At 37.3% G+C, this 14,139-nt stretch overlaps 1 protein-coding gene across 2 annotated transcripts in view; it reads left to right on the forward strand.

The window, feature by feature from the left end:
* Positions 1–14,139, forward strand: part of LOC113108005 (uncharacterized protein C1orf21 homolog) — a 31,918-nt gene that overhangs the window by 569 nt on the left and 17,210 nt on the right. The window contains exons 1-2 of one of the 2 annotated variants that reach the window (XM_026270856.1): positions 7,312–7,535; positions 13,248–13,368. In XM_026270856.1, coding sequence (XP_026126641.1) covers positions 13,281–13,368 — 88 coding nt within the window. In that variant the 5' untranslated portion in view covers positions 7,312–7,535; positions 13,248–13,280. Of the gene's footprint in view, positions 1–7,311; positions 7,536–13,247; positions 13,369–14,139 lie in introns of those variants that run through there. The other variant, XM_026270855.1, reaches the window with a different exon arrangement.

A 14,139-nucleotide genomic window follows, 5' to 3' on the forward strand; every position in this document is an offset into this window, starting at 1 on the left:
TGTTTTTTTTTTCACCGTGTTTTTATGTGATACTACCGAACTGTATGTAAAGAAAGCAAAATACACTTGGGTTGGCATGCATGCACACGTACACGTGTGTGTGTGTCCACTGTCCTGCGGGCAGACAATGCGCCCTCTGTCTCTGGCGTGGCGCAGCTGTGTGTGTCCTTCTGTCACTGTGCTTTCAGAAGCAGTGTTTTCGCTGGCGCGTATTCAATGTATGGCGGTGTGTTTGAATGGCAGACATGTTTACGTCTAGAGGGAGCTGTGCGTGATTTAGCGATGTCTGATTCGTAAGTGAATCATTCCTTTGAGTCGGATCTTTTCAGTTTTTTTTTCGGTTGAACTGGACTACAGAACAGCACCGATCGATTCGTTGAAGAATCGAATCAACTCCCTGAACTGAGAATGGCGAAATTGTACTTATCTAACGTTACCAATAGTAGGCGAAAACAGTGAGAAGAGTAGTATGTCTGAATTTTTATGAATTCACAGTATTCATAAAACTTCTGGCGAGAGCCTAAAGTGCATACTTTCCTATCCCATGGGGCCATGGTAGAGGATTTGTGGATGACAGTGAAGAGATTCAACTGATGCTGGTAGGTTACATGATGATGACGGAATGGCCAATGTAAATTTGTATAATCCGGATTAAATTCATACTGCACACATTTTTACAATATAGAACATACTTTTTTAATGTTCCCAAAATAATTACTCTGAGTATGCTAGCCTATTTCGAATGCAGCTAGTTATTGAACCGTGTCTTATACATGATTTAATGATGTCTGATTCATAAACTAATAATTTCTTTGAATATGTTTTTTTTTCAATGGCTCTGTTCATTACTGAATCTGACTGAATCGTCCGAGCAGTTCCTGAATCAACTCACTGACTGATTTTACTTATTGCAGCTGTGGCCTAATGGTTAGAGAGTTGGGCATGTAACCAGAAGGTTGCAGGATCAAGTCTCGGGTTTGAGGAGTTGCAGGTGGGAAGGAAGTTAAGTGAAGTGGCCTTGAGCACTGAACCCCCAGCTGCTCCCTGGGTGCTGGATATATAGCTGCCCACTGCTCCAGGTGTGTGTTCACGAGGTGTTCACCTCATACTGCTGTGTGTGTGCACTTGGATGGGTTAAATGTACAGCACCAATTCTGAGTATGGGTACCAAATGTCACGACTTTCACTTTATGTGGACTCAAATTTGAACTGCAGTGATTTATCTTTACAACTCTCCAACTCACTGTACCTTGAACCTTGCATCTTTGTCAGACCTATCTGACTTGTAAGTGATTAATTAAATTTTAGAGTTCCCTTACTCATTACAGACAACTGCTTCTTTCAGATGTGTCCAACTCTGAATGATCTGGTTTGACAGCTCACTGGCTACGTTTACATGCATCCAAATAATCAGTTTATAATCAGATCGAAGGCTCAATCGGATCGAAAAATGTTCATATAAACACCATAATTGATCCGATTGAACTCGATCCGAATGACATCGAGTGTCCTGTCATTAAAAAACTATCCTTTCACTCAGCAACTGTTTAGTGGAGCAGGACAACCTTTTTTAAGATATTCCTCCACGGCATTTTGGGCAAGGGGAGGGGCTTTTTTGCATGATTAATATGAGCAGCACAGCTTTATATGTATATTTATATATAAACGGGTAAATATTAATTCTGCTATTAAAAACAAATAAAGATACCATGTATGAGAGTGGTTATTATGTGCTAACAGTGAGAAACTCAATATTATCTACAGTATGTCACTTTCACTTTTCACTTTCAGTATTAGTGCAGTGTGCACCTTTTACTTCCATCGGAATGAATTCATTCTGATTGGCGAATCCGAACGTAGTGTTTTCATGAACGCTAAGAAAAGTGATCGCTTTATTTGTTGATATGTGCGTTTATATGTCACAAGCTTCTGATCGGATTTACTCTTTTGACATGCGCACACTTGAGACAGAACATTTGGAGTGAACGGAGTGTTTGACTGACTGACTGAAAAGTAAATTAGAAAACAGCAGAAATTTTATAAAAACAGGCTACTAGAAATATGTCAACAACCTGATTGTAAGACTATGCTTATACAAAGTAGTTGTTGGTTTTAATAACATTTTCAAATTCTTTATCCACAAAATAAATTTTAGTAAAAAAAAAAAAAAATTCAAATTAGATTTAGGTGCTAAACAGCTTTTTCTATGAGCTGATTGATGGCTCCAATAAACTGATACAAAATTGAAATAAACTGCCTTTACATAATGAACAACATATGCTTCATAGGACTTCACAGGAATGTTGTGGGGATGCTGGGATGTCAGTAACCACGTGATGATGTAAAAGAACTGCTCAGTCACTTTTTTTTTTTTTCTGATGCAAACCGTTCGAAAGAACCAATTTACGGAAATGAGTTGGACTTTGCTCCGGGGAGACACGGTCGGCTCTGTACCTCTCTCTCTCAATCTCTCATCAGTCTGACGCCTCCATCTGTCTCTCTCTTATCCATAAGCAGCATGTGTGTTGCTTTGCGCACATATGGCTTTTGTTCTGGTGACTGAAGAGGCTGAATGGCTATTAATAGTTGGGTCCTCCTCTCAGTCAGTCAATTTCAATCTTCTCCACCATCACAGCTCCCATCTCCCACTCACTGTTTTATTCAGTTTCTCCCGCGTGCTTCATGGGACCTGAGAAAAGAGACCCAGTTAGCTCATGGGGTTATGATGCAATGTCAGGGAGGATACCATAGTTACTGGAGGTCTCTGTCCGAGGTTCCTGTGGTGTTGGTGGTGGTGTTGGTGTTCTGTGTGTGGTGTGGTTCTGATGACCGAGGAAATTGCATGTGTGTGTGTGTGTGTGTGTGTGAGTGTGTGTGTGTGTGTGTACTGTGTGTTTCAACTTTTGAATTTAGTATATTGACAACACAACCTTATCTGACTCTTATGCAGTGTGAGGTATTTTGGTCAAGTGGATCCATCTTCCATGTATCACAAATCGAGATAATTTGTAAAATGTTTATTTTTTTGCTTTTTTGAGTGATTTGATGTATAAAGTCCATATGACTCATGCCTCATGTTTTTTAAAGCTACACTGTTGTTTGAGGAACTGACTGAAACTCAATTCAGTTAACTCTTCCACAGCTTTCAATCTTTTTCATTTGCATTTAATTTGTTTGCATTTGAAGTAAAGCTATACAAAAAGATAAACAATGTGTCTTGTGAATGAACTGGGCTGGTAACCAAAGGATGTCATTTTGAACACATGAACACATTTCATTGTTCTTAGGTTGCTTTAGGGGTTTATTTTAAGTCCCTTTATATATCGTCTAATAATAATGATAGAATGACATTTAAAGTTAATCATTAAAGCTGCACAATTAATCAGTCTTCTAATCGTGATTACAGATGGCAAAATTACATAATCGTTCTTAGTGGCAATTAATCGTTTAAAGTCCACTTATGTTATTCTGCACACTTAAGATATGCTTTTTTTCTTTCTACATGTTATCTTAAGGGGTTTTCCATTATTTTAGTATAACATTATAAGACCATTCATATTTTTTTTAATTTAAAGAAGAAACCAATCCGATGTATATTTGGCATTTTAGGCTTAATACCATAGAAAAGCACTAAAAGTTTTTCAGCTAGTGTTTTCAGCTTGTTTATTTTCATATAAAAATACGGCATGCAGTTGCATTAAACAATGGTATAAACATAATTCAGTGTAAATTGTGATAATCATAATTAAGAATCGCAATTACAGTTTCAAGGGAATAATTGGCAATTATTTCTGTCATAATGGTGCAGCCCTAAAAGCCATTAAGATTGAATAAATGTTAAATATAATCGCCATATTGTACATTTTATACTGAACACATATGTGGTTTATCTTTAAAATTGTTTACTTTTTCAGTATTAACTTTCAGATTGCAAAAATTAATTTGGAGTGTTCTACTCTTATGTAATAATGCAGCTAAATTTCGCTTCCACAGAAGATCAGTGCCTGCTTCTATAATGCTGCCTGTTTAGCCCCACCCACCGATTTGCGCATGCAGTGTAAACAACAAGAAAGGCAAATGCAGGTTTACGCTGAAATCAAACAATAAAGATGGCTCAGACGGAAACTAGACACTGGAGTGCCAAGTTGTGGAAAAACTGTGCATTGCCTTCCCAGTGATCCCAACCGTAGGAAAGAGTAGATGAACATTATTTTTAATAGAGTTCCAGACCACAGTAAGAACTTTGTTGTTTGTTTTCTTCATTTCACCATGGATTCTTTTACAAACAAGGCACAATTCGACAGGATTTTCAGAAAGATTGAAACAAGATGAACAACAGTAATGTTGCACCACACAAGTCTGAGTGTGTGTGTTTGTGTATGTGTATATATATGTATGTGTATTTATTTATTTATATATTGATTTTGTCTTATTACAGATGTCTTATTACAGATTGTTTGATATGTACTGAGAATTTATCCATCTAAGAAAGATGTAGTCTGTCAAACATCCACAACTGTTAACCAATCATGGCAGCGGGTGTTTATTTCCGAGTCTACAATCTGCCATGCCTATTCAAACAGAGCGTTCTGATGATGGGCCTCAAAACAAGACAGAAAATAGCCTATATTTCTAAATTTGTTGTAAAAATCTGGATAACATTATAAGAGGTCCTCAGAGAACAGTATAAAATAATTAAAAAAGGCAGTTTATGACCCTTTTAAGTATACCATTCTGATGAATAATTATCAATGCATGCTTTTTAAAGTAACAAAATCAAAATAGATTTTTTTTTATTATAAAATATTGCAGTGTTTTTACATTTATTTATTTTTCACATGCCCTTTATCTTTAATTTATCATCAATATAGCTTCCCCTTTCTTTTGCAATGACCTCTATTCTCTGATGACGTGTTCACCGGTATGAGGGCAGAACAAACTGTCACTCAAATGTGATCAGGGCAATATCAGATGACAACGATCCCATTCCCGATAGACCAAATTAAAAACCACCATCTCTTGTTTGTTTGTTTTTCAAGATGCTGTTTCAATTGGATACGTCAAAATAAGAAAAGAGGAATGCAACTTGTGTTTCATGTCGACTTAAAAAAATGAAGGAAAATAATTATTTGCACATGTAGATAGCTTTGCATTGAGGCATTTTAGGCCTTGCCTTAATGTACAGTCTAAGATAGTACACCAACTGTCCTCGATCCTTCCTGCCTTGGAAAGCATTGACAGGATTAATTACAAATCCAGTCATCCAGTGAAAGGCCCATGTGGTTCAAAGGTGGCTTTTGAGGTTGAGTTTTGTGTTATGCTTTTGATCCACAAGGTAGAGGTCAGGCTAAAGGCTGTGTGTGACTAACCGGCGCTCGCTGTTCTGAAATGACACAGATCAAACATCCTCCTGTGCTATTGTCAGACATGGACGTCCTCTCCGTCCCTGCATCAAGGCGCCATGCGTATGTGCTGAGACAGATAGACGCGCTGATTTGAATGTTTAAATAACTCTGCTGTCTATTACCGGTGCCATTTAGATGGAAGCATGACATTTTTTAAACCTTATTCAAATTTAGCTGAATTAGTAAACATTTTGTAAAGAGATGTAAATGTGTTTCGCACAGTGGGAGGGATTCTCATCTGGGGACTTTCAAGAGCTTATTAGATAGCTGTGTGTATTTCCAGGAAATGGGCAGACCAATTATACTGCAGCAGGCAACAGAATTGGTATATAATAGATGGTTTTCTAATTTTAAATGAATATTTATAGGCAGAATCAGGAGGCGCTTGTCAGCTTTATAGAGATTGATACGGAAAAATTACAGACCTGACCCTGGAGTTGTTATTCACAAAGCTGTAGCCTTGTGCGTGCGTTCACTGGAGGAGAGATGGCGCTTATTAGTAATCGAAGAAAGGAAAGATACAAAGGTGTGCTGTTTTGAAAACGCTGATTTAGAAGAAAAATTAGGTACTCAAGGTTTCGTTTGACTAGTCATATGAGAAGTGTGTGATGTTTTTTTTTTTGAGTCATTTTTGGTTCTTTTCTGACTAGTGGCAAAGACACCAAGCCGCAAACCCACGTACATTGGAAAGGTAACGGGAACAAATCAGTTGTTGAGGGGTGAAGTCCGTGAGTCAGTCAGATGCAGGCAGTGTTGGGACAGCCCTGAATGGCACGGCGTGACAGTGGATGGAGGGATCGATTCTGATTTTGCAAGTAAGATTTCCCCACCATCTTGGCTGCATACACTGGCCCTTATTCATGAAACTGGAGTAGAATGAGCTTCTGTGCGATTAGTATGTGACGCCATTATTTGGTGAATTGTCTCATTTCAACTAAATGGGACGTTTTATGTAAGAATGGATTGGTGAGTGAGTTTATATTTTAGCCTGTTCTCATGCTAGCTTGAAAAGTTATTCATATGCTAATTTCCATCAAAAGTTGAGAGCAGTGTTTGGAAAACTTTTATGGAAACATTTGTTAGTGCTGCTTGCTTAGGCAAACTGGTATTTTTTTTTCTTAACTAAAATACATCTATTAAAAACTTTTTTGTTAATCGAAATAAGACATAAATGCTAAATACAAAAAAAAACTAAAATAAACTGAATAAAAACAAACTGAAAAAAGTCGTATTCAATTGAAAACAGAAAATATAAAATAAGTGTATTTCAAAATACTTCAAATATTGATATAAAAGGTAGGTTATTTTTACATTAAAGAGTAAAGACGTTTGTTAAAAAGACAGCTTAACCGTTTTCAACATTATAAAAATAAATGTTTCTTGAGCACCAAATAATCAGAATCAGAATGATTTCTGAAGGATCATGAGACACTGAAGACTGGAGTAATGACTGCTGAAAATTATATTGTTAAAATATGTTAAAATGGAAATTAGAAATACATTTGAAATCACAAAACTTCTGTTTTCTTTTTTGATGTATTTGGTGTTTATGGTAAGCAAAAAAAAGACTTCAAAATCTTACCTACTTGACATCTTACCAACCGATTAATCAACTCTTAACAAACTCTTAATAAATGAATTAATAATGGAGTTGGTAATTGTTTGGAGGAAGTTGGGGATTCCTCTTAGTTTTGGCTGTTAGGTAGTCTACAGTTGTTGTTTTTCTTTTAAAGTGTTCTGCTGGGAGGTTTGCACATCATAGCTTTAAGATGAAGTTCGGGGCATAAATGGTTACAAACTGTCATCTTTGACATTTGTATCTTCCCATCTGTTTCTCAGACTCATTGCTTCCTCTGATTTGAGCACTCTGTCTCTCCCACAGTCCTTTCGTTGCCCCTCTCTTTTCGTGGTTAGCGAGTTCCCTTCTTAAACACTAACGTTATTATTTCAACATCTCTCCACCCCCAAACCACCTCTCATACTGCTTAAGGCGAAAAGAAGGAACGAAAGAGAAAGAGGCTTTAGTCGTAAGATAATCATGATGGCACAGAGACTTTTTCACTGTGTGTCTCAGCAGGCTTGGTGATCGGTTTAAACTGGGACGCGGAGTTGATGCTACAGCCATTGCGGGTGAGTAAATATTATGGTCGGGGACGCTGTCCTGTTTGCTCGGTCACAGGTGAAGATGAATGAATGGGGTCTCCTCTGGTACTTCAGAGCAAGGGTTTGGTGTTTGTGTTGTTCGGTCTCAGCTGAGATTCAAAGGACTTGTGCTCTGCATCCCATGATTATTGTTATCTCCTGATAAGCCTGTTTTTCAGGGTGAGCGGTGGCTCAGACAGCTCTCAGCCCTCCGGCCTGTTTGAGGGTGTGTACTTGCTGCGTGTGTGTGTGTGTGTGTGTGTGTGTGTTAGTAAGGGTGTGATGCTATTTTGCTTGACTTCATCTTCAAGGCTGTTGCCTAGAAAGGAGGTTATTCTTTTGTCCTCACACATTAGTCAATAATTTCTATTGTCAGAGCTGCGTGTTTGGTTGAATTCCTTGAGATATAAGGATTGAAGGGTATGGTTATTGGTTGAGGTGTTATGCACATTGAAAGTTTGTCTATAACAATTTTGTCCACATTTTCATCTGAATTTTGTGAAAGATTAAAAGAGATTTTTCTAAAACATGAACGAACTACAATCAAATCATTTACTAAATAAAGTGGAGGGATGCGTGATGCAAGTGCATCGTCCTTGTTTTTAAAGTGCACGGTTTCTTTTTGGATTTTTCCATGTGAATGCACTACTCCTCTCGCACTGTTATATCGGTCGGCCGATATTTGTCATATATATATATATATATATATATATATATATATATATAATATTCGCTCACAGACAGCACCGTGCTCAGAGAGATAGCTGTCCTGGAGCTGCCCAGAACGGTGAATGACATTTGTTCGGAAGCATGGTTTGATTCAGACAATAATCAGGTTTCCATCCATCTCATTTGCATTTAGAGATGTCAATATTCGATAATTTCCATGATCGATCGTTGTTTAAATTAACGATAATTCAATAACCTTAATACTGCAAAATGTTTGCAGCTGTATTATTATTAGGGCTGCAACTATATTTATATAACCTGTTTTATACATTTAATACTTGGTCAGTTTATTGATTTGTTTGGTTAACTTTGGATACATTTTTATTTTAATACCGTGCAGTGTACAAAATTAAGATTCGAGAGATGGTTCAAGTCAGTGTTCAATAAATGATGATAAGTTTAGAAATGTTGTGCATCCACTTATTATTAGTGTGACATTTTAGCATGCAAATGAAGGGGAAAACTTCAAGATATCGGCCCTAAAAATCGGCAGCACATATTGGCCATCGGCTGACCCTGACCTCTAAACATCGGCATCGGCTATAGAAAAACCCATATAGATCGATCTCTACTGTTTATAATACAAAACGTCATAGAATAGTGCATATGTACGTGATTTGGGACACACCTTATGTAAAAGTTTATGTCACGTGTAATCTTAAATACAGTATCTAAAGTATGAATATTCATTTTTCATAGTGTACATTAAAATTCCTTAATTCTTGTGTAATTAAAAAAAAAAAAAAAAAAAAAAAAAAAATATATATATATATATATATATATATATATATATATATATATATATATATATATATATATATATATATATATATATATATATATATTGTGTGTTAGTAATATATATATATTTATCAGTTGTCAGCCATAATGTGAAAATAATTTTTATATTATAGTCAAAAATGTAATATAATTTTATCCTTAAATTCATGGACGTGCATCCAAAAAATGTGACTTGATAATTCTCCCTTGTTCTCTTGAGCAAATGATCTATTTGACCATGCCATGACCTGTATAGAAACGCACATCCAGTCACTGATCTTGGTACATGTATACACACCACTTTTACAAAACACAGACGTCAACGTTGTGTCTGCGCATGAGAAAGTGAACCTGACACAAGTGCCCAGATGGCTTCTTGTTTATGTCTCAGACTGTGTGAATAGACTTCTCAGCCTGTTAGGTAACACAAGGATGAATACAATTTTGTTTTTTCTTTGCTCTTTTTCAGCACTATAAAAAAATGTTTGTTCTTTTTTCTTTTTTAAACAGACACGATTTGTCAAATACATTTTTGCAATAGGATGTTGAATTGTATAGCATGCTATTCTGAATTTTGTGTTTCTGCATTTATTTAAAGGGAAAAATGAATTTAAACATGAGGTGTCAAGCCGAGCCGAAAGTACTAAACTCTTATTTGTAACTCCAAGTATTGTCAAATAAGGCAAGTATATTTCATCAGCAAAACAAATGGCAGAGCATGTGTAGAACTTCACAAATGAAGGCCATTCCAATTCTGATGAGCACATTTTCAGACTTTAGATGGTGTAAATCTAAACACTTCCTCATCGAAAACCCCTACTGTGGGTGATTATACTTTCACAGGCTTTTATGGGATGGCGTACCAAGATCTTGTTCACTCAAGACTAGCAGCAGAGAGCGGTCAGGCTCATCTGTGCCGACATACACAGTTTTCTATTGCCTGTACACCTGGTGCTTTGTCCCGGGTCCCGTGCTGCTAAAGCCAGAGCTAAACACTGCCCCTCCTGAAGACTTCAAACGAGGAAAGAGAGCAGAGGAGGAGTAACCGGCTCGTTTGATCTCGCTCTCCTGTTTTGTCCTCTCTCAATTTGTCCCCTTCTTTTCTGAGTCCATTCCAGCATGAGGTACTGGGGTCCCTCCTGGATGAAATGTTCTCATATCTCTACCGTAAATTTTGAAGGTGTTCTTATATGCAATGCAAAACATCTAGAGTACTTTTTTACGTGTCTTTGTAGGCCAACCTGAAAATCACCCTGATTCCCTTGACGAAAACCCTATGGCTCCCCTTCCTCAAGTCTTACCCTGGAGGTCCAATGCACTGCAGAGTTTAGCTCCAACCCTGATTAAAGTCACCTGTCTGCCATTTTCGAATGATCCCAAAGACATTGATTGACACCGATTAGCATGCTCATGTGTGTTTGATTAGGGTTAGCGCTATACTCTGCAGGAAAGTGGATCTCGAGGTCCAGATTTGAGGATCCCTGCCGTATAGGATTGTTCCATTGTTCCAATACACTTTCAGATAACTGGTTCACTCAGTGTTTTTATACAGTAGTTTATATGATTACACTCATTGGTGTTGACAATCAAGTATCTTTTTGAATATAATATATATAATGACTAATTAGTGATTCTTTTAATCATAGACTCAACAGATTCATTAAAAAGTCATTCACAACAACAACAACAACAAAAGGCAGCAGCTAAATTATTAATTGTTCTGTCAGTCATAATAGGCTAAACATATTTATATTGCACTGTGAGTAGATCAGTTTACTTTTTCGGTGTGATGTTTAATGTCCCTGACAACCTCTGTATTCCCATTTAGCCACTTGTTAGCAACTTTCTTTGTCAGTGAAATCTTTGAGGGAATATTACGGATATATTTTGTGTCCTAGAATAAAACATGACTATATCTTGAGCTTATGTTAACCACAAAGTATAATTCAGGGATTTAACCAATAACCCATTAAAAAAAACCTTTCAACTGTATGCCGCTGTAACCGGAAAGTATCTATGCATCTATCTATATATATAGGCATCATAACTATGAATTAACACATATGGAAATATATATAGAATTATATACATAACAAAAAAGTGTGAAACAACTGAAAATATGTCCTATTCTAGGTTCTTAAAAAGTAGCACCTTTTGCTTTGATTACTGCTTTGCACACTCTTGGCATTCTCTTGATGAGCTTCAAGAGGTAGTCACCTGAAATGGTCTTCCAACAGTCTTGAAGGAGTTCCCGAGAGATGCTTAGCACTTGTTGGCCCTTTTGCCTTCTGTCTGCGGTCCAGCTTACCCCTAAACCATCTCGATTGGGTTCAGGTCCGGTGACTGTGGAGGCCAGGTCATCTGGCGCAGCACCCCATCACTCTCCTTCTTGGTCAAATAGCCCTTGATGCCTTCAGTGTGACTATATATATATATATATATATATATATATATATATATATATATATATTAGGGGTGTAACGGTTCACAAAATTCACGGTTCGGTTCGATACGATACACTGATGTCACGGTTCGGTTCGGTTCGGTTCGATACGTTTTAGATACAGCAAAATGTAAAAACATCTCAACTTTTAGAATGCCGCAAGCGCACCGCGGGTCATGTGACAAGAACCAACCAATCAGCTTCATCCTTTCCCATAACAACGTTGAGAGCTCAGCCAAGATGAAGGAACAGCTGATCATAGTTGTATATGGATTGCAATTTTGAAATAAATTCAGTAGCAGAGCTACTGCAAGCGATTTTTAGAGCTGCAAATCCATTTATCCTTCGCTGAAATTTCCGCGTCTCATGGAGAGAGCACGTCATTGTTGCTTAGCAAAGACAGACGCCTCAGGAGAAAGACGCGCTTAGCGTTTTCCATGCGTTTTTAGGCACGATATGTGAACGGCCCTAAGGCGCTCGCTCACTCAGCACGCGCTGAAGGCTCGTTGCAAAATGTCTAATGCATTTAACAGACCAGAAATATAAGATCCTAAAATAACCAACAGGTCTGGTGTTTGGGTTGGATTCCCTGTAAGCTATAGTGTCTAAATGCTGCAGGGATAGTTTGCTGCGTGCATGTTTCTCCTTTTTTTCGTCTTTTCCCAGATAGTACTGACGCATATATCCCAGATATTCCCGCTGGTTTTTTTTTTTTTTTTTTTTTTATTCCCGCTGGTGTACCCTGTCATGTTGCAGATGCGACATACCGTTGTTTTTTTATCCACCACTCTCTTGCCATCACCATTATAGCTTAAAGGGAATCCAAAGTGCACCCAAACACCAGACCTGTTGGTTATTGGAGGATCTTCTCATTTCTAGTCTGTTAAACGCATTGGCTATTTTGCAACGAGCCTTCAGCGCGTACTGAGTGAGCGAGCGCCTGCTGAGTAGCCTAACATAAACATATAAGATGGTGTTTTTTTCTTCTTCGGGAGTGTCAGGGGCGTTGCCTGTTACGTTGTTTGGGTTATTGGGCTACCTTGTTGAACGCATATCATTATATTTCTTTCTCTCTCTTTTTTTTTTTTTCAAATATAATTAATTACTCCAACGAACCGTTCGGTATACATAATGCGTACCGCGTACCGAACCGAAAGCGTCGTACCGAACGGTTCAATACGAATACGCGTATCGTTACACCCCTAATATATATATATATATATATATATATAAAATAAAAAAAGAGGATCCAATGAACATTTTCCAGTGACATTTGTCAGTCAGAAAGAGTCAGAATACTTTGTTTTCATTTTGAACAAAGAATGTCCTTAAGTCTAACGGACTTTCCTACATGTTTTGCTATATTTCTTTCTGTGTAAATGCCATTGGTTTGATATTTTGTTCTATAATGCAGTGACATTGGTACTTTTGTAAGTGTGTTCACATTTTTTTCGGTGCTGCTGTGTGTATCTTGTGTTGGTCTTGGCCTAGGTTCAGTTTGAAGATACACATGTTCATAAGTAACTCGGTGAAAATAAAAAAGATGAATCTGTATGTCTGGCTTCGGGATGTGATAGAAAGCATGTCTGGATCTGTTCAGGCTCAACAGGCTGTGTTTTCTTTTCCTGATGATCGGTAGTAAGAAACCCAGCAGAGATGCTAATGGAGCTTATCGTGTGTCCCTTCTGCCTTTTTTTAAATGTGCACTGTTTAGCCTCCTTGTTGAATGTGTTTTCTGTCTCTCTCAGGTGAGATGGTGAGAGGGGGGAGGGAGTGAGGTCATGGGCTGCACCTCGGCTAAGCAGGTGTCGGCTGTGCCCAACGACGAAGAGGGCCGGGGCAAAGCCTACAGCAACGGAGACCTCTCTGGTCAGTTACAAACACACACACACACACACACACACACACACAACTTCATCAGGAAAAGTACTCATTCATGTGGAACAAATAACCATTTTTCTGAAGCATCAGAATTATTGAACACACTAAAGGCTACAAATAAAAATTTTAATTTCTTTGTCTGAGGATAGCATATCTAATTTTTTTAATGTCTGGATTGGTAATGAAACTATGGTAGGTTTAAATGATTTCTGAAGGATCATGTGACAATGAAGGCTGGAGTAATGATGCTGAAATGTCAGCTTTGAAATCACAGGAATCAATTACATTTTAAGATATATTCAAATAGAAAGCAGTCATTTTAAATAAAAAATATTTCACCATTGCTGTTTTTGCTGTATTTTGGATCAAATAAATGCAGAGACTTAAAAAAAATATATCTCACTGATCAAAACCTTTTGACTGGTAGTGTATTAAAACTTAATTTCTAAAGTGCCTAAATGTCAAACTTAGTACAATATATTTGTTGAAAAATTCTAATACTAAACACACTATTGAATTATTAGGCTGTGACTCATATTATTTTTGTGTTGCTCTCTACTCTAGCTCCCTCCGTCCCTGAACAATAAATCCATGTGAATATCTGTCTATGCTAATTTTTTTAAATGTAAATTTACAATCCGATATTGATTTCCTTTAGCACAGTACTCTGAATGATAATAATGGGGTGCTATTAATAGCCTAATAAATAGTCTACTAGCAGTTTAACACTCATTAATAAGATAAAACTATCTAGCGTAT

This window comes from Carassius auratus, chromosome 8 (assembly GCF_003368295.1).
Source record: "Carassius auratus strain Wakin chromosome 8, ASM336829v1, whole genome shotgun sequence".
Taxonomy (NCBI): domain Eukaryota; kingdom Metazoa; phylum Chordata; class Actinopteri; order Cypriniformes; family Cyprinidae; genus Carassius; species Carassius auratus.